This window comes from Nomascus leucogenys, chromosome 11, assembly GCF_006542625.1.
Source record: "Nomascus leucogenys isolate Asia chromosome 11, Asia_NLE_v1, whole genome shotgun sequence".
Classification (NCBI taxonomy): Eukaryota; Metazoa; Chordata; class Mammalia; order Primates; family Hylobatidae; genus Nomascus; species Nomascus leucogenys.
Genome location: NC_044391.1, coordinates 77,459,784 through 77,487,074, shown reverse-complemented (window position 1 = coordinate 77,487,074; position 27,291 = coordinate 77,459,784). Strand labels below are relative to the sequence as shown.

General features: G+C 38.3%; 1 protein-coding gene across 1 annotated transcript in view; it reads right to left on the bottom strand.

The window, feature by feature from the left end:
- Positions 1–27,291, bottom strand: part of GMPS (guanine monophosphate synthase) — a 64,366-nt gene that overhangs the window by 19,192 nt on the left and 17,883 nt on the right. The window contains exons 2-9 of the mRNA XM_003256332.3: positions 21,635–21,816; positions 17,331–17,445; positions 11,404–11,501; positions 9,103–9,206; positions 8,304–8,497; positions 7,910–8,075; positions 4,624–4,775; positions 2,976–3,149 (exon numbers count right to left, since the gene is read on the bottom strand). Of these exons, the coding sequence (XP_003256380.1) occupies positions 2,976–3,149; positions 4,624–4,775; positions 7,910–8,075; positions 8,304–8,497; positions 9,103–9,206; positions 11,404–11,501; positions 17,331–17,445; positions 21,635–21,816 (1,185 nt within the window). The remainder of the gene's footprint in view (positions 1–2,975; positions 3,150–4,623; positions 4,776–7,909; positions 8,076–8,303; positions 8,498–9,102; positions 9,207–11,403; positions 11,502–17,330; positions 17,446–21,634; positions 21,817–27,291) is intronic.

Genomic DNA, 27,291 nt, shown 5'->3' with positions numbered 1-27,291 from the left:
AAAACAAAGCGTAATAAATTATTGGCTTTTCCTGTTACCACTTTTCTTAGACTAACAGATTATTATTAAAAATGCATCTTTTAAAGTATTTGCTCCTAAGTGCCTATAAGGAATTAGATGAATATTTTAGTGGTATTATTTCGCTTCGAAGTACATTTTAAACATAAACTTTTTAAATATAAATAAATCAGGGTAAACCAATCCATCATCTCTGATCTAGTTCTCATTAGAATACAAAGCAACTAGAAAATATACTAGTGTTCCAAAATTATAATTCTCCAAATGTTATCATTGAGAAAATGAAAAGACAACTCACAGAACTAGAGAAAACATTTGCAAATCATATATCTGATAAAAGACTTGTAACCAGAATATATAAACAACATTTACAACCCAATAATAAAAAGATAAATAAGTCAATTAAAAAATAAGCAAAGCTAATGGGTACTAGGCCTAATACCTGGGTGATGAAATAATCTTTATAACAAACCCCTATGACACAAGTTTACCTATGTAACAAACCTACACTTACACCCTCAAACCTAAAATTTTTTTTAAAAAAAAGGAGCAAAGGATACGAATAAACATTTCTCCAAGATACACAAATGGCCAATAAGCAAGAACATGAAAAACTGCTCAACATCATTAGCTAGTAGGGAAATGCAAATCAAAACGAAACACACCACTTCATACACACTAGGATGACTAACATTTTTATTTACTTTTTTTTAAGACAGAGTCTCGCTGTGTCGCTCAGGCCGGAGTGCAGTGGCACAATCTTGGCTCATTGCAACCTCTGCCTCCCGGGTTCAAGCAATTCTCCTGCCTCAGCCTCCAGAGTAGCTGGGACTACAGGCATGCACCACCAAACCTGGCTAGTTTTTTTGTATTTTTAGTAGAGATAGGGTTTCACCATGTTGGCCAGACTGGTCTCAAATTCCTGGCTTCAAGTGATCCACCTGCCTCAGCCTCCCAGAGTGCTGGGATTACAGGCGTGAGCCACTGTGCTGGGCCAGATGACTAAAATTTGTAAAAATCAGATAATACAACCATAAAAAAATAGAAAATAACAAATTGTAAGCATTTGGAAAAACTGGAGTCATTATGTACTTTTGGTTAGATTGTAAAATGGTGCAATTGCTATGGACAAAAGCTTCCTCAAAAAAATTAAATAGAGAACTACCATATGATCCAGCAATCCCAATTCTGGGCATATATCCGAAAGATAAACAAAAATGGATAAGCAAAATGTGGTATATACACATAGTAGTACATTACTCAGTCTGTTTTTTTGTTTGTTTGTTTTGAGACGGAGTTTTGCTCTTGTTGCCCAGGCTAGAGTGCAATGGCAGTCTTGGCTCATTGCGACTTCCACCTCCAGGGTTCAAGCGATTCTCCTGCCTCAGCCTCCCAAGGAACTGGCATTATAGATGCCCACCACCACGCCTGGCTAATTTTTGTATTCTTAGTAAAGACGGGGTTTCATCATGTTGAATAGGCTGGTCTCGAACTCCTGACCCCAAGTGATCCACCTGCCTCAGCCTCCCAAAGCACTAGGCATGAGCCACTGTGCCTGGCCCATTTTTCAGTCTTAAAAAAGAAGGAAATTCTGTCACATGCTACAACATGAATGAACCTTAAGGACATTACGCTAAGTGAAATAAGCAAGTCACAAAAAGGCACTACTGTATGATTCCACCTATATGAGGTATTTATAGTGAAACACAGAAACAGAAAGCAGAATGGTGGTTACCAGAGGGTGGGGGCCAGAAAAAAGGAAGAGTTGTTTTTTAACGGGTATAGAGTTTGTTTTGCAAGATGAAAAGTTCTGAAGATCTGTTTTACAACAATGTGAATACACCTAATGCTACTGAACTGTATACTTAAAAATAGTTAAGATGAGGCTGGACGCAGTGGCTCACACCTGTAATCCCAGCACTTTGGGAGGCAGAGGCGGGCGGATCACCTGAGGTCAGGAGTTGAAGACCAGCCTGGCCAACATAGTGAAACCCCATCTCTACTAAAAATACAAAATTAGCTGGGCCTCGTGGCACATGCCTGTAATCCCAGCTACTTGGGAGGCTGAGGCAGCAGAATCGCTTGAACCGGGAGGCAGAGGTTGCAGTGAGCAGAGGTCGCGTGACTGCTCTCCAGCCTGGGCAATAGAGTGAGACTCTGTCTCAAAAAAAAAAAAAGAAAAATCAGGGTTAAGATGGTAAACTTTGTTATGTGTTTTTTACAATAAGAAAAGAGATAACAACAAGTCTTGGTGAGGATGTGGAAAAATTTGAATCTCATAGATTGCTAGTGGGAATGTAAAATTGTATCGTCATTTTAAGTAATAGTTTGGTAATTCATCAAAATGTTAAACCTTAAGACCTGGCAATTCTACTCCCAGGCGTATACCAAAAGAAATAAAAACACATGTCCACAAAAACTTATGACCAATATTCATAGCAGCATTACTTATGACAGCCAAAAAGTGGAAATAACCCAAAAGCCTATCAGCTGATCAAAGGATAAATACAATGCATTATACCCATAAGATGGAATATTATCTGGCAATAAACAAGAATAAAGTTCTGATACATGCAGCAACATGGATGAACCTTGAAAACATTATGGTAAGTAAAAGAAGCCAGTCATAAAAGACCACATATTGTACAATTCCATTTATATAAAATGCCCAAAATAAGCAAATCTATAGAGACAGAAAATAAATTAGTGGTTGGTAATTGCCTAGGGCTGGCAAGAAAGGAGGAAAGGAGGAGCTGGGGGGTGGCGGCAGGATGACAATGACAAGAACAGGTAGAACGAGGAGTGACTGCTAATGGGTATAAGGTTCCTTTTTAGGGTAATGAAAATGTTCTAAAATTAGATGTGGTGATGGTTGTGCAATTCTGTGAATGTTAGGAGGGAAGAATGGAAGACTTTCCATGTATCTACTTTATGAAAAAGTTCTCATAAACTTTTACCTCCTCTCTCAACTTTCTGATGAGCTCTGTGTCATTGTGATGGGTTTTGATGAGTTCAGCTTTGCCACTTGCAACAAGGGATGCACTTTCAATTAGATCAGGCCGTAAAGTACCTTGGGCAAGGAAAACCTCCTCTGGTTTCAAGTTCATTTCTCCAATTACTTCATTGGCAATCTATAATCAACAGGAGTAAAACAGCCTTGTAAGAGATAAATTTGTTTTAAAGCAAAAGTTTATACTTTCAGCTAAATCTCTTGGAATCCTTTAGAAATACTGACCAGAAAATAAAATCCACCAACCCCCAAAATAAACTCCTTTATGAACATGTCCTTTAACATGATTCAGAAAGGTACATCAGGCCGAGCACAGTGGCTCACGCCCATAATCCCAGCACTTTGGGAGGCTGAGTGGGGTGGATCACTTGAGGCCAGGAGTTCGAGACCAGCCTGGCCAACATGATGGAACCCCGTCTCTACTAAATATACAAAATTAGTGGCCAGGCATGGTGGCTCACGCCTGTAATCCCAGCACTTTGGGAGGCAAGGCAGGCGGATCACGAGGTCAGGAGTTTGAGACCAGCCTGACCAACATGGTGAAACCCTGGCTCTACTAAAAATACAAAAATTAGCCGGGCATGGTGGCACACGCCTGTAATCCCAGCTACTCAGGAGGTTGAGGCAGGAGAATCACTTGAACCCTGGAAGTGAAGTTTGCAGTGAGCCAAGATTGCACCACTGCACTCCAGCCTGGGCAGCAGAGTGAGACTCTATCTCAAAAAAAAAAAAAAAATTAGCTGGACATGGTGGTGCATGCCTGTAATCCTAGCTACTCGGGAGGCTGAGGCAGGAGAATCGCTTGAACCCAGCAGGCGAAAGCTGCAGAGAGCCAACATCACTCCATTGTACTCCAGCCTGGGTGACAGGAACAAAACTTCACCTCCAAAAAAAAAAAAAAAAACAAAGGTATGTGAACATTCCACTCAAAAGCTTGAAATTAGCCATTGAGATAACCAATGAATTAAAGTCTATGATCAGCTGAAGACATCTATTCTTAAAGAGTTGAAATAACAACCTGGCAATGTAAGCAAACATGTTTATTAAAACATAAAACAGTTGGCTGGGCGTGGTGGCTCACACCTGTAATCCCAGAAGTTCGGGAGGTTGAGGCGGGCGGATCATGAGGTCAGGAGATCAGGACCATCCTGGCCAACATGGTGAAACCCCCGTCTCTACTAAAAGTACAAAAATTAGCTGGGCAGGATGGTGCATCCCTGTAGTCCCAGCTACTCAGGAGGCTGAGGCAGGAGAATCAATTGAACCCAGGAGGCAGAGGTTGTAGCGAGCTGAGATTGTGCCACTGCACTCCAGCCCAGCCTGGTGACACAGCGAGACTTTGTCTCAAAAAAAAAAACAAAACAAACAAACAAACAAAAAAACAAACAAAACAAACAAAAAAAAACAAACAACAAAAAAAACATAAAACAGTTTCTACTGGTCAATATAATGACAATACACAATAAAACTCTCAGCCACGTAAGAAAAAGGATAAAATTAGCAAATTTGGTTATTTGATATAGTGACAAGGAAAAACAAATACTAAGATTCACATCAAAAATAGTATATGTTGAGGATATTAAAAACAAAGGTACCTTAACAAAAGTATCCCCAATGATTTTTCTTTTCTCTTCAGGACTTGTGGTCATATTTAACGTTTTGCTAATTCTTTTCCGTGGGGTTCTATCTTCATCTGATATTGGTAGGGTTGTTGTTCCATTGTAGAAAGAATGAGCAGCATTTATCACTGGAGGAAAGGGGAGAAGCGTTTTAAATTGGTATAACATGTTTTTTAATCAAAAATAACAAGTCAAAATACAGAAAGAAAAACTATGTCTTTCCCAGGCTGAAGAGCAGTCCTTTGATCTCCCCTAAATTTGCCTACAAATTTCAATAAACTATTAATATTCAAGAATTATTGGCCGGGCCCAGTGGCTCATGCCTATAATCCCAGCACTTTGGGAGGCCAAGACAGGTGGATCACGAGGTCAGGAGATGAAGACCATCCTGGCTAACATGGTGAAATCCCATCTCTACTAAAAATACAAAAAATTAGCCGGGTGTGGTGGTGGGTACCTGTAGTCCCAGCTACTTGAGAGGCTGAGGCAGGAGAATGGTGTGAACCCGGAGGCGGAGCTTGCAGTGAGCAGAGATCGTGCCACTGCACTCCAGCCTGGGCGACAGAGCGAGACTCTGTCTCAAAAAAAGAAAAAGAAAAAGAACTATCAATAAATCCTGAGTAAGAGAATTCAGATACAGGCACTCATTAAATTTTGTTTCTGTGAGAATCTCCTGGCATTTAGATCTAGGGCCATGGCATCACAAATTATGCTGATTAGGGCTGGCGTGGTGGCTCACACCTGTAATACCAACACTTTGGGAGGCCAAGTTGGGTGGATCACTTGAGGTCAGGAGTGTGAGACCAGCCTGGCCAAAATGGCAAAACCACATCTCTACTAAAAACACAAAAATTAGCGGGGCGTAGTGGCACATGTCTGTAATCCCAGCTACTCAGAGGCTGAGGCAAGAGAATTGCTTAAACCTGGGAGGCAGAGGTTGCAGTGAGCCGAGGTCATGCCACCACATTCTGGCCTCGGCAACAGAACAAGACTCCGTCTCAAAAAAAAAAAAAAATTATGCTGATTGTTTTCCCTCTGTTCAGTGCTTCACCAGAGCAACAAGCAGAAGCCACAGCAAGCAGCTTAGCCCCAAAGAAGTCAAAAGCACTGGCTCCTGAACAGAATCAAAGTTGTTGGAATCACACACTAGTGTCTTGTAAAACTAATATTTATGAGCATACGTTTAACAATCCTTGGCTTTTTATTTAATGACAAGAAACTAAAAACTAAGATCTCTATTTGCTAATAAAACTTAGTTACTACAGGCCTTCACTGTAAGATGACAAGGCAGCTGGCTATTTCACTGTGGAAAAGCCAGTGAATTTGTAGGTCTTTCCTGTACCTGGTCAACTACCCAGAGAAGACATATCTACTCTCCTGCCTATTGGCATTCTGGCAGTTGAACAGAGGAAGTGGTAGGAAGAGGGAATCACCATTCAGCATAGAGAATTTTACTTAATCCTGTTCTTAATGTAGAGTCTTACCTCCACCCTCAACTATGCCTGGTGTTAGTAGGCTCAAGTCCAGAACCTCGTTTAGCCCCTCTAGAGAATACATCCACAGTGTTCTGATGGGGAAGGAGGGCGCAGTTTGCTCCTGTGCTAAGGAAAAGGATCTGCTTCTCAGATTTTTAACTAATCCCTGTTTTAGGCTAACCCAGAGACCAATGCCCCGAAAAGAACCCAATGCTTCAAATTCCTGAGCCTCCCCAGAAGTCTACAGCACAAATCAGCTTGCTTTTTATTGGTTTCCTTCCCACCCCACTCCAAGGTTGTGAATCCCTCCATTCTGCTATGTCAGTTACCAGGGACAGATCCAAATTTTACAATTTGAAGGCCTCCTTCAAGAAACAGAATAACAAATAAGATACTAAAAATCGTAAGTTATACTGGGATGGCTAACAAGTACTTAACTATACACAGAAATAATTGAAAATCACATATATACCACTAAACCCATACTAAGCACATCCCCAGCTCATCTTTGTCTTAGCCTGATCTCAAAATGCCCACAGCCATTCCAGCATCACCTAACAGAGAACAAGTTAGAGCTGAAAGAAAATAAACAACTACAAATTATCAAAATATCTTACTTGCAAATTTCACAAACACATATCACCATGTGAAGATACCACTGGGGACCTTCCCAGGATGTTGGAGAGACCCCCCTTAGCTTAAACAGAGAAAATCCACCTCTACCCATCTGCTTTCCACTTTCCAACATTTTATTGAAACCATCTGTCTGCTATCATCTCCTCTATCCCACATCCTTATGGTATTACACTGTTTTATGCTTTTACTGTTATTTTAGAGAAGTTTCAAAGAAATAGACTCATGTTCACGTCATACAAGTCTTCATTTTATTCAGCCTTTTGGTATCAATTCCAATTAATTCAATAATATGTACAATAACTTGTATCATTAAACTACTGACCTCATTTCATTATAACTATCAATTGCACCTTGTTTTTAAAAAGTATAAAACGTATCTACAAAAGTAAATGTTATTAAGGACTAGGAAGTTTACTAGTGGCCCTTTAAAAAAAAAAAAAGTATAGAATCTTCACCTCTCCCACAATAAGCTTTTCTGTTTGCAAAATAATCTGTATACCCATACCTGAGGAGGGACTGGGTAGCCTCGTGCATAACTATCATTAAATAGAGTGGGAAAAGATAATTTCTTTTTTTTTTTTTTTTTTTTTTTGAGATGGAGTTTCACTCTTGTTGCTCAGGCTGGAGTGCAGTGGCATGATCTCTGCTCACTGCAGCCTCCACCTCCCAGGTTCAAGAGATTCTCCTGCCTCAGCCTCTCGAGTAGCTGGGATCACAGGCGCCCACCACCAAGCCTGGCTAATTTTTTGTATTTTTAGTAGAGATGGGGTTTCATCATGTTGGCCAGGCTGGTCTCAAACTCCTGACCTCAGGTGATCCACCCACCTTGATCTCCCTAAGTGCTGGGATTATAGGCATGAGCCACCACGCCTGGCCAGGAAAAGATAATTTTAAAAGTGAATGACTAGAAGAGAACTGAACAGTAGCTGGAAACAGTTAACTTATCAATCTATGTATAAAATTAGCAGAATCAATAGTTTAAAAATTTATACTGAGACCTCTCTTACACCAGAGGTAATTGTAAAACTAAAAAACATTTTCAACCTTGAGCATACTGAGAAAACTGTAATTGCGCTCATTTAAACCATAAGACTAGATTTGATTAAATAAGTCCTAACATGTAAGTTAACTTTTCTGGGGTTCTTCAATACCTTTGACCTGAATTCCAAGCTTTTTGAGGGCCTCTTCAACAGACTGGCTTTCTCGTTTTCTCATAAAGCCATTATCAATGTGTACAGCAATGACTTGATCTTGGTTCAAAGCACGATTTAGCAAAGCTGTACAAACTGTTGAGTCTACACCACCACTGAGTAAAACCTACGGGGTAAAATGAAAAATCAAACTGAGCAAAACAAGCAAAAAGAAAATAAACACTATTAGCTTAAATCGCTACCTAAAAGTGCTATTTATATCAAAGATATGTATGGTAACTGGAAAAGCACTCTAAAACCGTAGAACATTTAAGGGCTGTGTTGAGGACTCTAGCTCCTGGATTCCAATATTATTGATATAAATTTGTAGACTTCTGGATAATAATTTGCTTACCAAAACTTTTGACGTGCCTACTCTCTCTTTGATCTCTCGAATGCACTCAAGTTCTCTGTTCTGCACGGTGAAGGTTCCACTGCACCCAGCTATATCATAAAGGAAATTCTTCAGTATTACTTTTCCATTTTCTGTAAGGCCAACTTCAGGGTGGAACTGTGCTCCATATAATTTTTTAGATTCATTTGCTATGCCTTTATAGAGAAAATATTCACAAATTAAAATTTTTCGTGCTGAAAATAAGCAATAACCACAATTAATTTCTCACAGTCTCTGCCTCTATGGTTTAATTTTTTTCTTCTTTTTTTGTTTGAGACAGGGTCTTGCTCTGTCACCCAGGCTGGAGTGCAGTGGCATGATCTCGGCTCACTGTAACCTCCGCTTCCTGGGTTCAAGCAATTCTCATGCCTCAGGCTCCCAAGTAGCTGGCATTACAGGTGTGTGCCACCATGCCCAGCTAATTTTTTGTATTTCTAGTAGAGATGGGGTTTCACTATGTTGGCCAGGTGGCCTCGAACTCCTGGCCTCAAGTGATCCACCTGCCTCAGCCTCCCAAAGTGCTAGGATCACAGGCATGAGCCACTGCTCCCAGCCAATTTTATTTTATTTGTCTGTTTTTTGTTTTGTTTTGTTTTGTTTTGAGACGGAGTCTCGCTCTGTCGCCCAGGCTGGAGTGCAGTGGCACGATCTCGGCTCAGAAGAAAAAGGAAAAATCAAAGAGTACCTCATACAGAAGCATATGCTTACTCTTTAGATAAAGTTTTTTAAATGAACTGTGCAAAATTTTTAGAATTTTCACCTGCTACTATGTTTCCAGAACGTGCCACAACCTTGAATCCATCAGCTACTTTGTCGACACTATCTCCATGTGTAAGCAAAACAACTTCTTCCTTCTGAAGGCCCCTAAAGGTACAAAAAACAAAATACACAAATATCTTAATTAAAAACATGATTCATGGGTTCTTTTGTTTTAGAAACACAAGCTTGCCATACATGATTAGAAAAACAGAAAAAAAAGTGACAATGGAATACTGCTAGAATCAAATATTACGTCCATTACAAATAAAGCCAATAAAAAAAGTTAAACCTTAAAAAAGGCAATCCATAAAAATTGGAAAGAAACTAGAACAAATATATGAAGTTGGTAGTATAACCAGACACACAGGAATAATTTCAAGAGATTACAGAACAATAATTTCAACATTATATATCTGTTGAGATTTATGTTAAGAACAGGTATTTCAAAGACCTTGGCACTTCATTTGGTAGTCTTATGTAAGTAGTAATAGGACTTAGTACTGAAACTGTTATCCTGTAACTATAAGTACAGTATAGATACAGGCATACTGTAGGTTAAAACAAATAATTAATATAATTGGCAATCAACATTTTCAGCTTTAGAGAGATACAAAATCAAAAGAGTTAGGTAAAAACCCTATAATCTTTCATTTTAACTGGAAATAAGTATACACTAATGATTCTGTTTTCTAATTCTAAAAGACTAGGTACTGCCCAGCTGTTATCTGGAAGTCCTAGAAACAATTACAACCCAGTACCAATGTGGACCTCTAGTGCCAAACAAATTAATGACACTTAGTTAAGAAAGTGTTACTTAAGAGACTTAAGTAACATTAATCAAATGAAATGTGTACACTTTCTCTGGACCCTGATTCAAACAAATTAACCATAAAAATATACTGTTTATGTTATGGAAAATCTGACTAAGAACTCGATATTAAATAATATTAAGGAATGGCCAGGCGCGGTGGCTCATGCCTGTAATCCCAGCACTTTGGGAGGCCAAGGCAGATCACCTGAGATCGAGAGTTCAAGACCAGCCTGGCCAATATGGTGAAACTCCATCTCTACTAAAAATACAAAAAATTTCGCCTGTAATCCCAGCTACTCGGGAGACTGGGTGGGAGAATCACTTGAACCCGGGAGGTGGAGGTTGCAGTGAGCCAAGATTGCGCCACTGCACTCCAGCCTGGGCGTGCGACAGAGTAAGAGTCCGTCTCAAAAAAAAAAAAATTAAATTAAATTACAAAATAAATAATAAATAATACTAAGGAATAAAAATGTAAATTAAAAATAAAGCAAGAAAATAAAGTATATTAATGCCAAAAAGATATTTTGGGGTTTGTTGTTGCCATCATTGTTTAGGAATAGTATAGGTTGTGATACAGTCCCAGAATTTTAGAACTAGAAAGACAGAAAAATGTCAAATCTTAACCAAATCTTTATGTTTAAAGCTTCTTCTGGTATATCACATACAAGATTCCTAAAATGTTTCTCAAGATGAGTCACATGAAATAAGGATGAATGTAAGTGTCAACACCTCTCCATTATGAAGCTGAACAAGCACTGGATTTCAAACTCATTTTGACAATGAGTAACTTCAGCTGAAAAAATTATTTTGAGCAACCTTGGCTTTTTTATTAATCTTCCTTTGAAAAATAATAATCTTTGGCATGGCGCGGTGGCTCACGCCTATAATCCCAGCACTTTGGGAGGCCAAGGTGGACGGATCACGAGGTCTAGGAGTTCGAGACCAACCTGGCCAATATGGTGACACCCTGTCTCTACTAAAAATACAAAAATTAGCCAGGAGTGGTGGCTCACGCCTGTAGTCCCAGCTACACAGGAGGCTGAGGCAGAAGAAACGCTTGAACCCAGGAGGCGGATGTTGCAGTGAGCTGAGATGGTGCCACTGCATTCCAGCCCAGGTGGCAGAGGGAGACTCTGTCTCGAAAAAAAAAAAAAAAAGAAAAAGAAAAATAATAATCTTTAAAAACAGATCAAAGAGTGAAAAGGGAAAATACAAATGTTGGTATCACAACATATGATTCCAAGTACAGTTCCACAACTGCACAGGCATTTTCAAATTTCTTAAATACCTTCCTTATTCCCTATTAACATCACCACCATCCCATATTGTCTTGACACTCAACTGGAAGGCAAATATGACAATTGCACTTGTGGTCACTACCATACCTTTAATTTTGTTTATGAATTATAGGATCTCCAATTGTTAAAAATAATAGTATCAACTTTAAATTAGTTAATTACTACTGTTCTTATTCATCTAAAAATGTAATACCTGAATAATGAACATGTATTATCCACACTAATGTTGAAAACTCCATCTTCTCTAACACTTTTTTTGTGCACAGTACCTCCAAATACCTTATTCATCATCTGGTCAAAGAAAAAAATTAATGTTAATAGAAATCAAAAGAAAAATACCCATTTTGTTATACTGATTTAATAATTTATATTATTTCTTTTCAGAATACCTGATATATCTGTATCCCCAAAATAAAAGGAGTTTAATAAATGTAGATCATTTGGTATTGTTATATATAACTATACAGTTATTAACAGGCATTGTTATAAAATAAAATTGGATTCAAAATTTGACCTGCGGTTAATTTGTGTTAAACACTGGCAGATTTTCTACTTAGTGTACTTTAATGAATTCATCTGCTTAAAAATAGAGATATCTTAATTACTTACATCTGAGTTTGATTTAAAAGCATTTTAAAAGGTATTCTGAGTTTAGAAAAAGATACAGCAGACAACAAGAACCTTGTACCAGAACAAGAATTAGACAATAAATTTTTCCAAGCTATTTAATCTTTGGCTCCAAAGGAACAGCCTGAAAGCCTGCTGAAGGCTGTGCTGTAGAGATGGGATAAGCAAGAAAATCTGGCCTTTCAGTTAAGCTCATCTATTCAAGTCCCATACACTTATAGACTGATTTCACATGGTCTCTTCAATTCAGCACCTCCTCTGTTAATCAGTCTTCTTTTCTTATTTATCATTTACATGCCCCAAACTTCCCACAATAGATAAATATACACAAGATTTTTGCAAACATTAAATCTGCAGTGATATAAACACTCCCACTCATCTTAGTGCATCTGTTCCACAACAGGTATCAGAAGATATCTGCCTTAACAATGTGTAATGCAGGCTGACCCAGCCCCTGACAGAAAATAAGACAGATGACTTAAATAAATGTGCATTCTTATAACTCAGAGTAGCATATTCTTCAAAACCATTAGCAAATTGTGCCCTCTACATTCTCCTTTTAGGCATTCACAATAAACTGTCCCACAATAAAGGTTTGAGCTCACTCCAGCAGTAAAGACACCTGCTAGCACTTGTTTAACACAGTATTTGTCAAACTAAAGACTCAGAAACAAAACTCTTTTCTGTAGCACATTAACTAACATGCAATTTAAGAAACATTGCTACAGTCTAATCAGTTCCCTTGACTCTAGTTTGTCCATCTTCCAGCAATATTCTGGAGACCTACCAATGTTAGCTACTACAATATAAAGATAATTGTGTTAGTCTATGATTAAATTCTTCATTAGCCCTCTAGCATCTACAGCAAGGGTTGGTAAACTTTCTTAAAGGGCCAGAGAAAAATATTAGCCTCTGCAGGCCCTACTGTGTCTGTAGCAGCTATTCAGCTCTTGCCACTGTAGCTCAAAAGCATCCATAGACAATACTTCCAAAGAAATGGGTGTGACTGTTGCAATAAAACCTTATTTATGGACACAGACTTGAATTTTATTTTCACACATCACCAAATATAATTCTTATTCAATTTCCCAATCATTTAACAATGTAAAAAATCATTCTTTGCTTGCAGGTCATGCAAAAACAGGTGGTAGGCCACATTTGGTCTACAGGCCATAGCTTACTGACACCTGGTCTACAGGATAAAATCCAAGTTCCTTATATTAATCACAAGACTTCCTTACTTGGCCCTTGTCTAATTTTTGGTTTCACCTTCCCCCTCATTTCCTACTCCAGTCCATTCAAACTAAAGTGATTATCAAAATAGACTATGTTCTCTCCTCCATGTCTTCAGGTCTCTTCACAGCCCAAGGGCCCTAGCAAAGTATGTGGCCAATATGGATTCCTGGATAAACCCCAAGATTCTAACTGCCTCAAAGAAACCCATAGAGTACTCCAGGCCCACCACCCAATCAGATCAGCTCCTCTTATCTTTCTGATATGTCAAAGTTTTATAAGTTTTAGATTGGGAAGGGAGAAAGGGAAGGAAATTCTGCCCAATAAAAATAATTTGACAAAATCTTCTGGAAGTATATAAAGAAGCCAAGTGAAACCATAAAGAGTGAAGAGACGAGTCACAACCCAGAAGGTATCTGCAACATATATAGTTGGGAAAAGTTTAGTATCTAGAATATATAAAGGCTCCCACAACACAGTAACAAAGACAATTTAATATAAAAATGAACAAGTGTCTATAGTAAAGCAGACACAAATGGCAAATAAACGTATGAATCTTATAATAACAAGGAAAATTAACTTTAAGACTACAATGTGACCCCTATTTAATACCTTTGCAGATAAGAAAATACAAAAAAAAAAATCTAATCATGTCAAGGGTTGGCAGGGATACAGAGCAGAAGATGTTTTTATATATTGCTGTGGGAACATAAATTGAGGGAAAAAAATATCATTTACCTAGAGAAGCTGAAAATGTACATTATGACCCAGCATTCCCACTGCCAGTTAACCTAGAGAAAATTTTGTGTATGTACAACACCAGAAAACAAGTACAAAAATATTCACGGCAATATTGTCTATAATAGAAAGAAACTAGAAAGCCAACATTATGAACACTGGAATGTAAAAGTAACATGCTATATTCAAACAAATTCAATAGTGAAAATGAATAATTTACAATAAAATGTACCAACATGAATGAATCTCCAAACCAAAGCTGAAAATAATACAGGTAGTATGATTTCACTTATATATAGGTCAATAGGCAAAACTAATATATTATTTAGGAATATAAACGTATGTACAAAGCTGTAAAAAAAAGAAAGGGAATGAATAACAAAATTCAGGAAAGTTGGTTACCTCTGATAGGAAGAGAAGAATGTGAATGGAGACATACAAAGAAAGTTTCAAAAGCTCTACCAATATTCTATTTTTTAGGCTGCGGGGTGTAAATCAGTAAGAGATATAAAGGAAGCAGTATAGACATTTTTCTTCTAAAGCAAAGAATCACCAGGAAGCAATTAGAAAGCCTCTGTCAGGAGAGTCCAGTTAATGGGAAAAGATGGTATATAAGACACTGAAATTGCTCAAATTTCAGAATGTCATGGGGGACAAAGGTATACATTTAGGTCCTAAAATTACCCAACCTAGTCACTAAGTGGCAGTCCTTTACAAACAACACATTAGCTAGATGGCATCATCTATATCATTATTTTATGGAAGGACAAATTCTGCCTAAATAATCAAGATCGGCATATCCCATTATCTTACTACAAAAGTTCAGATGACAATAAAGGCAAAAATTGTTATGCATTTAACATCAGCAGGCCTGGCTTTGGCTATAAGATATCCTATTGAATGACAGAACAATTTGGCCTTATAATTATATCAGGAAACTGACATAATGGGGAAACACTAAGCCATTATCTCTTAAAGGAGCATTTTTCAGACATATTTCACTATAAGTAGGCCTTAAAAATATGTCTTGTGAGATTCTTACTTAGGAAATGTTACAATGCCTCTCAATATACTAACAACCATTTAATATTATAAGTTGTGCTATATGATTAACACTGAGTACTCTGACAAAGAAAATCAATAAATTATATAAATATATTACACCCTGGGACAAAAAAAAAAAAAAAGAAGCCAGCCAATATCCAATATTCAACTCAATCAGGGTGCAGGCTCTTCTAAGACTACTAGATGGAAAAAATATTTCTTTTTGCCAAGTCAAATTCATAATCAAACACTTTTCAAAGAACATTGAAAGGAAAAAAGAGGCTTTTACTATAAAATGCAAAATTGTACACCTACTTTGGAACACAGTTTTGGCAGTTTCTTACAAAACTAAACATACTCTTAACAAACAATTTAGTAATCACTCTCCTTAGAATTTACTGAAAAAGTTGAACATTTATGTCCACACAAAAACCTGTACATGGATGTTCATAGCAGCTTTATTCATAATTACCAAAACTTGGAAGTCACCAAGACGTTAGGAGATGAATAAGTAAACTGTCACTTACTGAATGAGAGTGAATGAACTGTGATACATACATACAATGGAATATTATTCAGTGCTAAAAAGAAATTAGCTACCCAGACTGAAAAGACATGGAAGAACTTTAAATGCACATTACTAAGTGAAAGAAGCCAATCTGAAAAGGCTACATACTGTATAATTCCAACTATATGACATGCTGAAAAAGGCAAATCTATAAAGACGATAAAAAAAATCAGTGGTTGCCAGGATTTGGGGGATGAACAGGTAAAGCACAAAGGATTGGGCAGTCAAAATACTATGCATACTACTACAACAGTAGATATATGTCATGATACATTTGTCCAAAACAATACAATGTACAAAAATCAAGAATGAACCCTCATGTAAACTAAGGACTTTGGGAATAATGATGTGTTGATGTAGGTTCATTAGTTATATCAAATGTGTCGCTCTGGTGTGGGATGTTGATAATGGGAGAAGCTATGCATGTGTAGAGGTTGGAGGTATATAACATATTTCTGTACCTTCTTAATTTTGCTGTGAACCTGAAACCGCTCTAAAAACAAAGTATTTTGAAAAAAAAAAAGAAAAGAAGAAGAGTATCTTATCTCAAGATCTCAGTAAGTCCCCACTTATTCTTACTTTTTTTTTTTTTTTGAGAAGGAGTTTCACTCTTGTCACTCAGGCTGGAGTGCAATGGCACGATCTCCACTTACCGCAACCTCTGCCTCCCAGGTTTAAGCGATTCTCCTGCCTCAGTCTCCCAAGGAGCTGGGATTACAGGCATGTGCCACCACGCCCAGCTAATTTTGTATTTTTAGTAGAGATGCGGGTTTCTCCATGTTGGTCAGGCTGGTCTCGAACTCCCGACCTCAGGTGATCCACCCGCCTCGGCCTCCCAAAGTGCTGGGATCACAGGCATGAGCCACTGCCCCTGGCCAAATTTTTATATTTTTAATAGAGATGGGGTTTCCCCATGTTGGTCAGGCTGGTCTCAAACTCCTGACTTCAGGTGATCCACCCGCCTCGGCCTCCCAAAGTGCTAGGATTACAGCTGTGAGGCACCATGCCTGGCCTCTTCTTACTTTTGATATAAAACCAAGGTACATATACTTATTAATTAATGTTGCAGGGGAGACACCTGACAGACACCATCTTAACCAAATAATACAAGTTAACATCACCTGTCATGCCACATATCCTCACCCTGTGCCTCATGATAAGATGCTCTGAGAAGCACAGCACCAATTCTGTGATACTCCTGCCAAAAGTTCATAACCTGAATCTAACAATGAGGAATCATCACAGAAACTAAAGCTGGGAAATGTTCTACAAAATAACTAACACATAATTTTTAAAAATACTTTCAAGGTCATGAAAGAGAAGGAAACACTGAGGAACTGCTTCAGACTGAGTCTAAAGAAACAACAATTAAAAACAACACATAATCCTGACTGATCTGTGGCCTATAAGGGATATTAATGAGACAAACTGTGAAATGTGAAGGAGTCTGTGGATTAGATTCTAACAATGAGTAAATGTTAACTTTTCTGACCTGGACAGTGTGGTTACGCAGTAAGAGTGTCCTAATATTTAGGAAATATAAGTAACAGGGCATCACGTGTGCAACTTTCAAATGGTTCAAAAACGTCAACAACCGGACTACTAGGTAAAGGTATACAGGAGCTCTGTGTACTATTTCTGAAAATTTTATGTAAATTTGCATGTCCAAGTTTTTTTTTAAATGGATAGTGTTTTGTTACATGAAATAGTGTACTTACTACTATGAAAATAGATTCCCTATCAGGCCAGTTCTGCCATACTAGTGTGGCAATTCACACAGTTGTAATATGCACAAGTTCTCTCATCCAACTAAGTATCTTAAATATCCTAAAGGGAGAAAATACTAATACAGTATGAGTCGCAAAACAGAATAAAATAAGTAAGCTTTCAAAACAAATTTGCTGACATACCTGCATGCCATAGCAAATTCCAAGAACAGGCTTGCCAATAGTGAATATTGCTGGATCAAACCAGGGAGCATCTTCAGCATACACAGAATTAGGTCCTCCAGAGATGATAATAGCACTGTGATTTAAGGAACAATCAGTGAAGAATCTCTGTTAATTTTTATACAAGGTCTATGCCCTCTCTCCCTTGTACCACTGAGGGAAACAACACAGATCCAGAAATTGTGTTGTTTTTGGTAGAATGTAGCAAATTCTAATTATATCACAGCGAATTATCATTCTACATGGTTTTATTATTTTTACTGTACTTTACTGCAATGTTTAGAAGTCTATCAATTCAGCATTTACTTGTTAATAAGCACAAACTTCCAAATAGATAATATCAATGTTTCTATCTGTGATACTTAGCATGGATTTGTTTTACTTGTTTCCTTATCAATGGAAGAAGTACGTAAGAATTCTAGAGATGGTGAAAATACAGGTCTTGTCAGAGCCTAGCAGGTCACAGAACAACTGAAGGTATTATGAAGGCCCTGGATGGCTCAGAGCAAAATACTCTACAACAAAAGATGGCAGAATAGAAAGTATAAATTACCTAACTTTGCCTGTTTACAGCATCCACCATCCCCAACAATTTTCCCTGAGCCCAGGAAAGGGAGCTAATAACAATTCTGCCCCACATGCCCTGCTCTCAGAAATCAGGCCAGTAGTATAATTTAGCTACCTTATAATTTGCAGAGCATGGGTTAACTTGGGAGTCAAACTACTATAATAAGGGAAAACTGCAAATTGAGGCCTATGTTCCTCTCCTGGCCACTAATACATCTACACTGGCCATTAGTATTCACTCAAAAAAATTTAAACATTTTAATATCAAGAATTTCACAAAAATTATTTCTGGAATTTCTTTAGGGAAAAAAAAATCTGGAAACACTGGGCCTTCACTCCTGCATAACTACAACCAATTGGAAACATAAAGAGGCTTGTACCTTCAAGCAGCACATGCTCTCCAGTTTGCCACACATGCCCACTCACACAATGAAGGTATACTTAGGCCCTTTATTCAATTTAAGGTACTCTCTAATTCACTTTGAGTTTGCAGATAAATCTGATTTATCTGTATTTCAAAGAAAAAGGCATTGTAAAATCTAATCAAAACTTAAACTTACAAATTTGGACTGCAACACACTTTTTAAATAGTGATTCTCTGTCATATGAAAATATACAAAGTATATTGCTAGATTTATAATACATCCAGAAGAATAATACAACATAAGTCAAATTTATTAAAAAAAAAAAAAAATCTCAGTAAGGCTGGGCATGGAGGCTCACACCTGTAATCACAGCACTTTGGGAAACAGAGACAGGCAGATTGCTTGAGCCCAGGAGCTCGAGACCAGCCTCGGCAATATGGTAAAACCCCATGTCTACAAAAAATTTTAAAAAATAAAAAACAAAACAATGAGAGAAAAAAAAATGCTCAGCAAGCTAGATCATTTTTTAAAAAAACAGCAATTTCAATGAGCTCAAAAGCACCTTTTGAACTTTGTATGGGCAACCTGAGATGTGGTAAACATTTGCTAGCATGTGTCCTGCAAAAGAGAGATGGAAGACAACCTACTCAGATGATAAATGAGATCTTTAAGATAACAAAATTCTCAAGGGGGATGGGGTTACCCCTAAGGGTAGATCTATAACCTAACTCCTTAAAAATACAGAAGCTAATGCTGGGCGTGGTGGCTCACACCTGTAATCCCAGCACTTTGGGAGGCCGGGGCGTGTGGATCACGAGGTCAGGAGACCGAGACCATCCTGGCTAACATGGTGAAACCCTGTCTCTACTAAAAATACAAAAAATTAGCCGGGCATGGTGGCGGGCACCTGTAGTCCCAGCCACTTGGGAGGCTGAGGCAGGAGAATGGTGTGAACCTCGGAGGCAGAGCTTGCAGTGAGCAGAGATCATACCACTGCACTCCAGCCTGGGCGACAGAGCAAGACTCCGTCTCAAAAAAAAAAAAAACAGAGGCTAAAATTTTATAAAACATACTTAATAATCAAGACCTCTAGATTATATTATATTATATTTAGTTTCACAAAGGATAACCACCATGGGACTGCCCAGTACCCCTTAATCTGCTAAAGAACTCAAGGATATAAGATTCTTAGTGCTATTAAAAAAACAAAAAAGTCATGGACTTAGTTAAGGATAAAACTGAAGCAGTACTTAAACCAATTAAGAAAGTCTTATTTCAACAAATCTTTAAAAGCTAATCACTCTTTGAGCCTTCCATTTCTACCCTGCTATTCTGAAAGTAACTTGCAATCACAAGGCCCAATAAGCCGTAATTCATTCCAAATACCAGTTTTATGTATCAGGCAGATCAAGCTTCTAAAAATAGGTGGGCCACGCGGGGTGGCTCAAGCCTGTAATCCCAGCACTTTGGGAGGCTGAAAAGGGCAGATTACCTTAGGTCAGGAGTTCAAGACCAGCCCGGCCAACATGGCGAAACCCCATTTCTCCTAAAAATAAAAAAATTAACCAGGCGTGGCGGCACATGCCTGTAATTCCAGCTACTTCGCAAGCTGAGGCAGGAGAATCTGCCAGGTTGAACCTGCGAGGCAGAGGTTGCAGTGAGCCAAGATCACACCACTGCATTCCAGCCTGAGTGACAAGGTGAGACTCCATCTCAAAAAAATAATAATAAAAATAAAAATAGGTAGGTTAAGATGTCTCTCATGTCACAAAATGTTCTAGAAAAGGGGTGGTCAAATAGTTATTTCTACAGGAAGGATTACAGTAATAAAAGCCACAAGAGTATAGTTCCTATTCTCCTACTACATAAGGGAAATTCTAGGTACAAGCTGAACCTAGACACTGTTTATGATCAAGTGACATGAAACACCATTAGATTTCTCTTGCCAAGTATTCAGCTATCCTATTCTAGTATCTATTTAGTCTGTTAGTTTGCTGGGGATTTTTTGTTTGTTTTGGGTGAGGGGAATGATGGAGCTCTGATTTGACAGAGAGCCATTAAGATTTATCACATAGTTTTTTGATCCCTCTAAAAAACTAGTTCTTACTGGTAAATAAAGTCAGCTGAATTAGATAAACTCAAGGGTCCCTTATTACTCTAAAATTCCATAGTTTAAAAGAAAGAGTCATTTGTTATCTGTATCCTAACACTAGAGCAGTTATATTTAAACCCGCCTTTCTAATTTCTAATTCACTCTACTTCAGAGCCAAGAAATCACAGGATAATGCACACATGTCTGTGAAGTCTTTAAAAGTTCTTTTAACCACTTTCACACTGGAAAGACAATTCTTTTAAGAAAAATAAAATTTTAAATTTTGGGAGTTAAATATTAGAGTTTTAGAGCCAATTAAGGACATAAACTACAGTTGCTTGCTTCTACGTTAACAGTCTTAATCTAAGAAAAAACAACAATTAAAAAAAAAAGCATTAAAAAGCATGACATTGGCTGGGCACGGTGGCTCACGCCGGTAATCCCAGCACTTTGGGAGACCTAGGCAGGCGGATCACCTGAAGTCAGGAGTTCGAGACCAGCCTGGACAACATGGTGAAACCTGTTCTGTACTAAAAATACAAAAATTAGCCAGGTGTGGTGGCATGTGCCTGTAGTCCCAGCTACTCGAGAGGCTGAGGCAGGAGCATCACCTGAACCCGGGAGGTGGAGGTTTCAGTGAGCCAAAATCATGCCACTGCACTTTAGCCTGGGCAACAAAGTGAGACTCTGTCTCAAAATAAAGAAAGCATGACATTAACCAAAAATAGTTGTTAAAAGAAGAAACTACATAAGCTGGCTGTTACTTTGACTAGTTCTAAGAGTATAAGCTGTCAAAATTAGCCCATATATTAGATTTAAGAAATTTTCTCCATACTTTAGAAACTAGTCTATTGGGACAGGAAGCAAAAACACTTATTGTACACAGATTTCTTCTCTTTGGAGTATTCTAGCCAATTTCCTACTTTCCTTTGATGAAATGCTTTTGGGTAAATGAATGAATGGCCACAACAGCTACATCTAACTCTGACCCATAAATCCTATAAAACATAAAATACTCAAATGATAATAAGTTCTTTTAACTGTGCAATTAAAATTAATCTTTTTAAACTGAAAGCTTAAATTTTTCCTTTTTCTCCCCAAATCAGAGCCATGGGAAATTTCTCATAAAACCATTCCATATCTTATTTTCGTAGAAAAATTCAGTGCTCAAGCAAATTAATAATAAAATATTCCACAATCTAAGTTCAATCTCCTCATGAAAAGATTAGTGAAAAGTCTACCGGAATCCTTGTTCTTTTATAGCAAATGCTGGTGTTTCCAAGGGGAAAATTTCAGACTGCACAAACAGTTCCCTCACTCTTCGGTCTATGACTTTCCCGTACTGAGCACCAGCATCCAGAATGACAACAGCTCCTTCATAGTGGTGGCAGCCATCCTTAAGGTCTCCTCCAGCATTCTCCAGCTGCAAATATTAATACAAAGTCTTCATTATGAAAATTAAAGCTACAGTACTTAAAAGAAATTAATGATCACTGTCAGCTCCAAAAACACATAGGAATGAAAACTTAGGACTTTCTGAGTTACCAATTCAAAATACCCCTTTTAAAGGGAAGATTTTAATATATATCCATGCATGGGCATATATTAAATACTTAAACTTAATAAATGCTACCACTTATTGACTATGTAATATAGTGATCGTGTGTATATATATCTTACATGCATGATCTAATGGTAGGATAAGCATACAATCCAGCTGTGCCAAAACATAGCCCTGGTTTATGTTCATTATATGGGCATTATTATTAACAGTGCATCCTTTCAATCTCAAAGTGTCTCAGTTTGGACAATAAGTTATTTGGTCACCCTATCAATAGTCACAACATTTTTATGAGGGATATATACTGATGGGGAAACTAGAAGTTTGATGCTGGAGTATAAGCATGGCCAAATTCACTGTGTTAGGATTTTTTTGTATTATCTGAGGAAAATGATATATATGCATCTCACTCGTAACACGAAGATTTTTAAAAGGCCTTTTAGGCCAGGCGCGGTGGCTCACACCTGTAATCCCAGCACTTTGGGAGGCCAAGGCAGGTGGATTACCTGAGGTCACAAGTTCAAGACCAGCCTGGCCAACATGGTGAAACCCTGTCTCTACTAAAAATACAAAAAATTAGTTGGGCATGGTGGCGGGCACTGTAATCCCAGCTACTGGGGAGGCTGAGGCAGGAGAATCGCTTGAACCTGGGAGGCAGAGGTTGCAGTGAGCTGAGATCATGCCATTGCACTCCAGCCTGGGCAACAAGAGCAAAATTCTGTCTCAAAAATAAATAAAACTAAAAAGACTTCTTAAATCTGATTGCTGTCAGGTATACATGGATAACACTTTTCTGGAAGGTTAATTTCACAAAATGTCAAGTTTTTAACTGAAATATACTGAAATACTTACCTGGAAGATGATTCAAAATAATGCAAAAGTAGGTGGCTATGGATGAAACAAGACTGACCGTGTACTGAAATCACTGAAGTTGGGTGATAGGTACATTAAGTTCATTGTACTAGTCTGGTCTCTATCCTGGGGTTTTTTTTTTGTTTGCTTTTTTGTTTGTATATTTTAAATTTTACATAAAGAAACGCTTTAAAAGTTTGTGTGTACCCTGGAAATCCACTTATAGGAAGCATGTACAGTATAATGCCACTTCAATATGTCTTGTATAAAAGTGCAAAAGTCTGTATCCATGTATAAAAAAGGAAGAGTATGGCTGGACATACACCAAAATATTAAGAGTGATGAAGCAGTTCATCTAAGTAATGGAACTGTAAGTGATTTTATATTTTTATTTCTTTATACTCTTCAATAAGTCCTAAATGTTTACAATAAACATATTTAGGGAGGTTTTCTCCCTCTAGTTGTAAAATCTGCACATAAAAACCTTAAGTCAGTCCTTTAGCCACTTGTGTAATCTTTTCCACCATTCCTCCCTTCTCCATTTATCTGCAAAAAATAAATGCAGGCCTCACTTACAACACCACTATTCCCTCTGCTGCAAAAAGGAACACGCGTTCAGGCATGGTGGCTCACACCTGTAATCCCAGCACTTTGGGAGGCCGAGGCAGGCGGATCACCTGAGGTCAGGAGTTCAAGACCAGCCTGACCAACATGGAAAAACCCTGCCTCTACTAAAAATACAAAATTAGCTTGGCCGGGCGCGGTGGCTCACGCTTGTAATCCCAGCACTTTGGGAGGCCGAGGCGGGCGGATCACGAGGTCAGGAGATCGAGACCATGATGAAACTCCGTCTCTACTAAAAATACAAAAAAATTAGCCGGGCGTGGTGGCGGGCGCCTGTAGTCCCAGCTACTTGGAGAGGCTGAGGCAGGAGAATGGCGTGAACCCGGGAGGCGGAGCTTGCAGTGAGCCGAGATCGCGCCACTGCACTCCAACCTGGGTGACAGAGCGAGACTCCGTCTCAAAAAAAAAAAAAAAAAAAAAATACAAAATTAGCCAGGCATTGTGGTGGGTGCCTATAATCCCAGCAACTCAGGAGGCTGAGGCAGGAGAATCACTTGAACCCAGGAGGCGGAAGTTGCCAAGAACCAAGATCGCGCCATTGCACTTCAGCCTGGGCAACAAGAGCGAAACTCCATCTCAAAAAAAAAAAAAAAAGTAACAAGCAAGTCAGTCATCTACAGAGGAGGATTTGTGAGAGGGAGCCAATCCAGTGCCAGAAGAAATTACTCAGGTCATAGAAATGAAGGTTTTGGTCATATGAATATTCAATAATGTAGAAAAGTGAAATCACAGAACAAACTAAAACTTTGTCCTTTCAGACCTTTACCCTTAGTATTAATGTATACACATACACACACCCCTTCATGGATTTTCTCTATAATTCCTTAAATTTTAACTTTTTAAAAAATATTTTTAAACACTACATTATTGCATAAATTTCTCAGACTCAGTCCCATTATTATCTTTACCACTTTTACCAAATCTAAGTATGCTTTTTTATATTACAGGCAGAGTTCTTGCCTCGCATAATCCTAATATGCACAAATTTCAATTACCATGGTTTATACCAAGGTTTAGTTAATTACCACTCCCCAACAACATGGCTCAAATTTCAGTTATCATACATTACTGTGAGTAATTATATAAAGGACAAACTTCATTGCCAGCTCTTCAGTCCACAAACCACCATGTAAATAACAGATGAACATCAGGATCAGTGACCAATCACCTCCCTTCTTTCATTCTACTGGTGATTGGTCAATGGACAACAAACAGCCAAGAGTGCAGTGTGTTGCCTGTCTTACAGTGATAAACCCCAAAGGACTTTTTACAAATACAGATAATCCAAACAGGGGGCTGGCCAACAAAGATGAAAGTACAGCAAAGAAATGAAAAGTGGTAATGCTGGAGTGAAATTGGAATATATGGAGTTACAGAAGAAAATGCTGACTGTGGCAAGGCTGACAGGGTTTGACAGCCTCTAAATATACAGCCACAGAACTTACCAACATCAGTGAGGAAACTGGTTGTGATGGAAAGAATGGCAACGTCCCAAAGGAAGTGACTCCAGGAAAATACTTCACATTAAAGAAATTCTAGAAGATATTTCATGACATTAAAACTGCTAAGGATAAAATGTTGGAAGCAACCAAGGCACAGAAAAGACACAGAGAAGTGCTGTTTAAACTACTATTGATAAGCTTTTTACAAAGAAATAAAATACTTTAATTCTCAATGTTCCTAGTATTTTAAGTTATACTGTAGTAAACAGTAGTTGTACTATTTTTTTATTTCCCTACACTTTTGTAATTGACAAAAGTTTTTAGTGTTTTAACAAAAATTTTTAAAGATCACAAAACAATTGTAATTTTCCCACTATTAAAATTGCTTTGCACGGTTTCAGCTTGCATTATTATTTTTAGTTGTTTTACTTATCCTGCACAGCAAGGACTGCCTGTATTTAAGTAAACTAATCTTTACTCAAAAAATGTATTTTAAAAGAATTTTCCTGTTTCCTTAGCAATAAATGTTCAATTCTGTGACACAAGAAGATACTGAAGAAACTGAATCCTTGCCCTATTTCCTTGTACCGTGGGTATGACCTTGCCTATGCAGCAACTGTCACAGCTTTGACAATTCAGGAGAAAGCAAAAAGGCTCACACTAGTAAAAGCAAAGTTCCTCTCCCTCAAAACCTGGAATTTATTTACTCCCACTTCACACACAGTTGTAAAGTTTGATAATTAGATTCGAGAGATTAGAAAAACCATCCTAATGAGAAAAAAGAAACTTAGTCACATCAATGCAGAGACAAATAAAATTCGGCATCACAAGACAGAAAAATCTACCGTATCTATTCACATAGAGCTATTAAAAAGACAAATGCCTAAAGACTTAAGGTGAATATCCCTCACTGCCCTGAGTGCATCATAATAAAGTAAGCAATATTCATAAAGATACATTTTAAGATATCAAGAAAAAAATATTAAGGAAAAAACTAAACCATACACAGCAAACTAAGAATAGGGCAAGAAGATCTAGCAGATTCTGGAAAAGTGGAGATGGAAATGTTTATGGAAATGTTTTGGGATTTTCTTGGATCCCACATAATTACTGAACAACTAGATAGCAAAGACATTTACAAGAACCCCAAAATACAAGTTGGTGGTGACAAACTACCACAGCCACAAACCCTAGTGCTATAGCACCTACGTGGGAAGCAATCCAGCCTTATTAAAGGACCTGAAAACAGAATTCCCAACACCCAAGAGGTACAACCCAGAAGGCACAGCATCCAATTAGAGAACCGCAGCACGCTAGGAGGAGGTTTGCCCACACCAATAGTACACAAGTGGCAGGGAACCCAAAGTAAGACATAAAGGGGCCAGAGGAGTTTAACCCCCATGAACCCTTGACACTAACCAGTCAGAGATCCTTTCCAGGAGAGGTCCTGCTATGAAGAGCCACTGCTGGGAGATGATCAAAATTAACAGGACAGGAAAAAGGGAGAAGGAACAAAGAAGGAACAGACTAACATGGGGCACAGGGATAGAGCCAGGAATCCTTAGGAAACAAGTGCCATAATTTTTTTAACAGAAGAGGAAGTTATATGAAGTTAGAAACGTTATCTTGACAAGCTTCCTTCTAAAAGTTGAGGAAAACTAAATTCACATAAAAAGGAAACAAAGTATAGAAGCTAAATCCCATACAAAGTTACTAAAAGTAAAAAAAAGGGAGGCCAGGTCCCTGTGACTAAAGCCTGTAATACCAGCACTTTGGGAGGTGGAGGTGGAGGTAGGCAGATCGCTTGAGCCCATGAGTTCGAGACCAGCCTGGGTAACATAAAGAAATCCTGTCTCTACAAAAAATACAAAAATTAGGCCAGATGCCGTGGCTCATACCTGTAATCCCAGCACTTTGGGAGGCCAAAGAGGGTGAATCACCTGAGGTCAGGAGTTCGAGACCAGCCTGGCCAACATGGTAAAACCCCATTTCTACTAAAAATACAAAATTATCTGGGTGTGGTGGTGCATGCCTGTGATCCCAGCTACTTGGCAGGCCAAGGCAGGAGAATTCCTCAAACCTTGGAGGTGAAGGTTGCAGCGAGCTGAGATCACACCATTGCACTCCAGCCTGAATAAGAGTGAAACTCCATCTCAAAAAAAAAAAAAAAAAAAAAAAAAAAAAAAATTAGCTGGGAGTAGAGGCGCATGCCTGTGGTCCTAGCTACTCGGGTGGCAGAGGTGAGAGAAGCCCAGGAGGTTGAGGCCACAGTGAGTCATAATCATGCCACTGCACTCCAGCCTGGGTGACACAGCGAGACCCTGTCTCAAAAAAAACAAAATAAAAAATAGAGGGAATAAAGAACAGAATGATGTCTCTATGAGAATAAGCCAGAAAGACATCCTCAGCTCAAAACTAG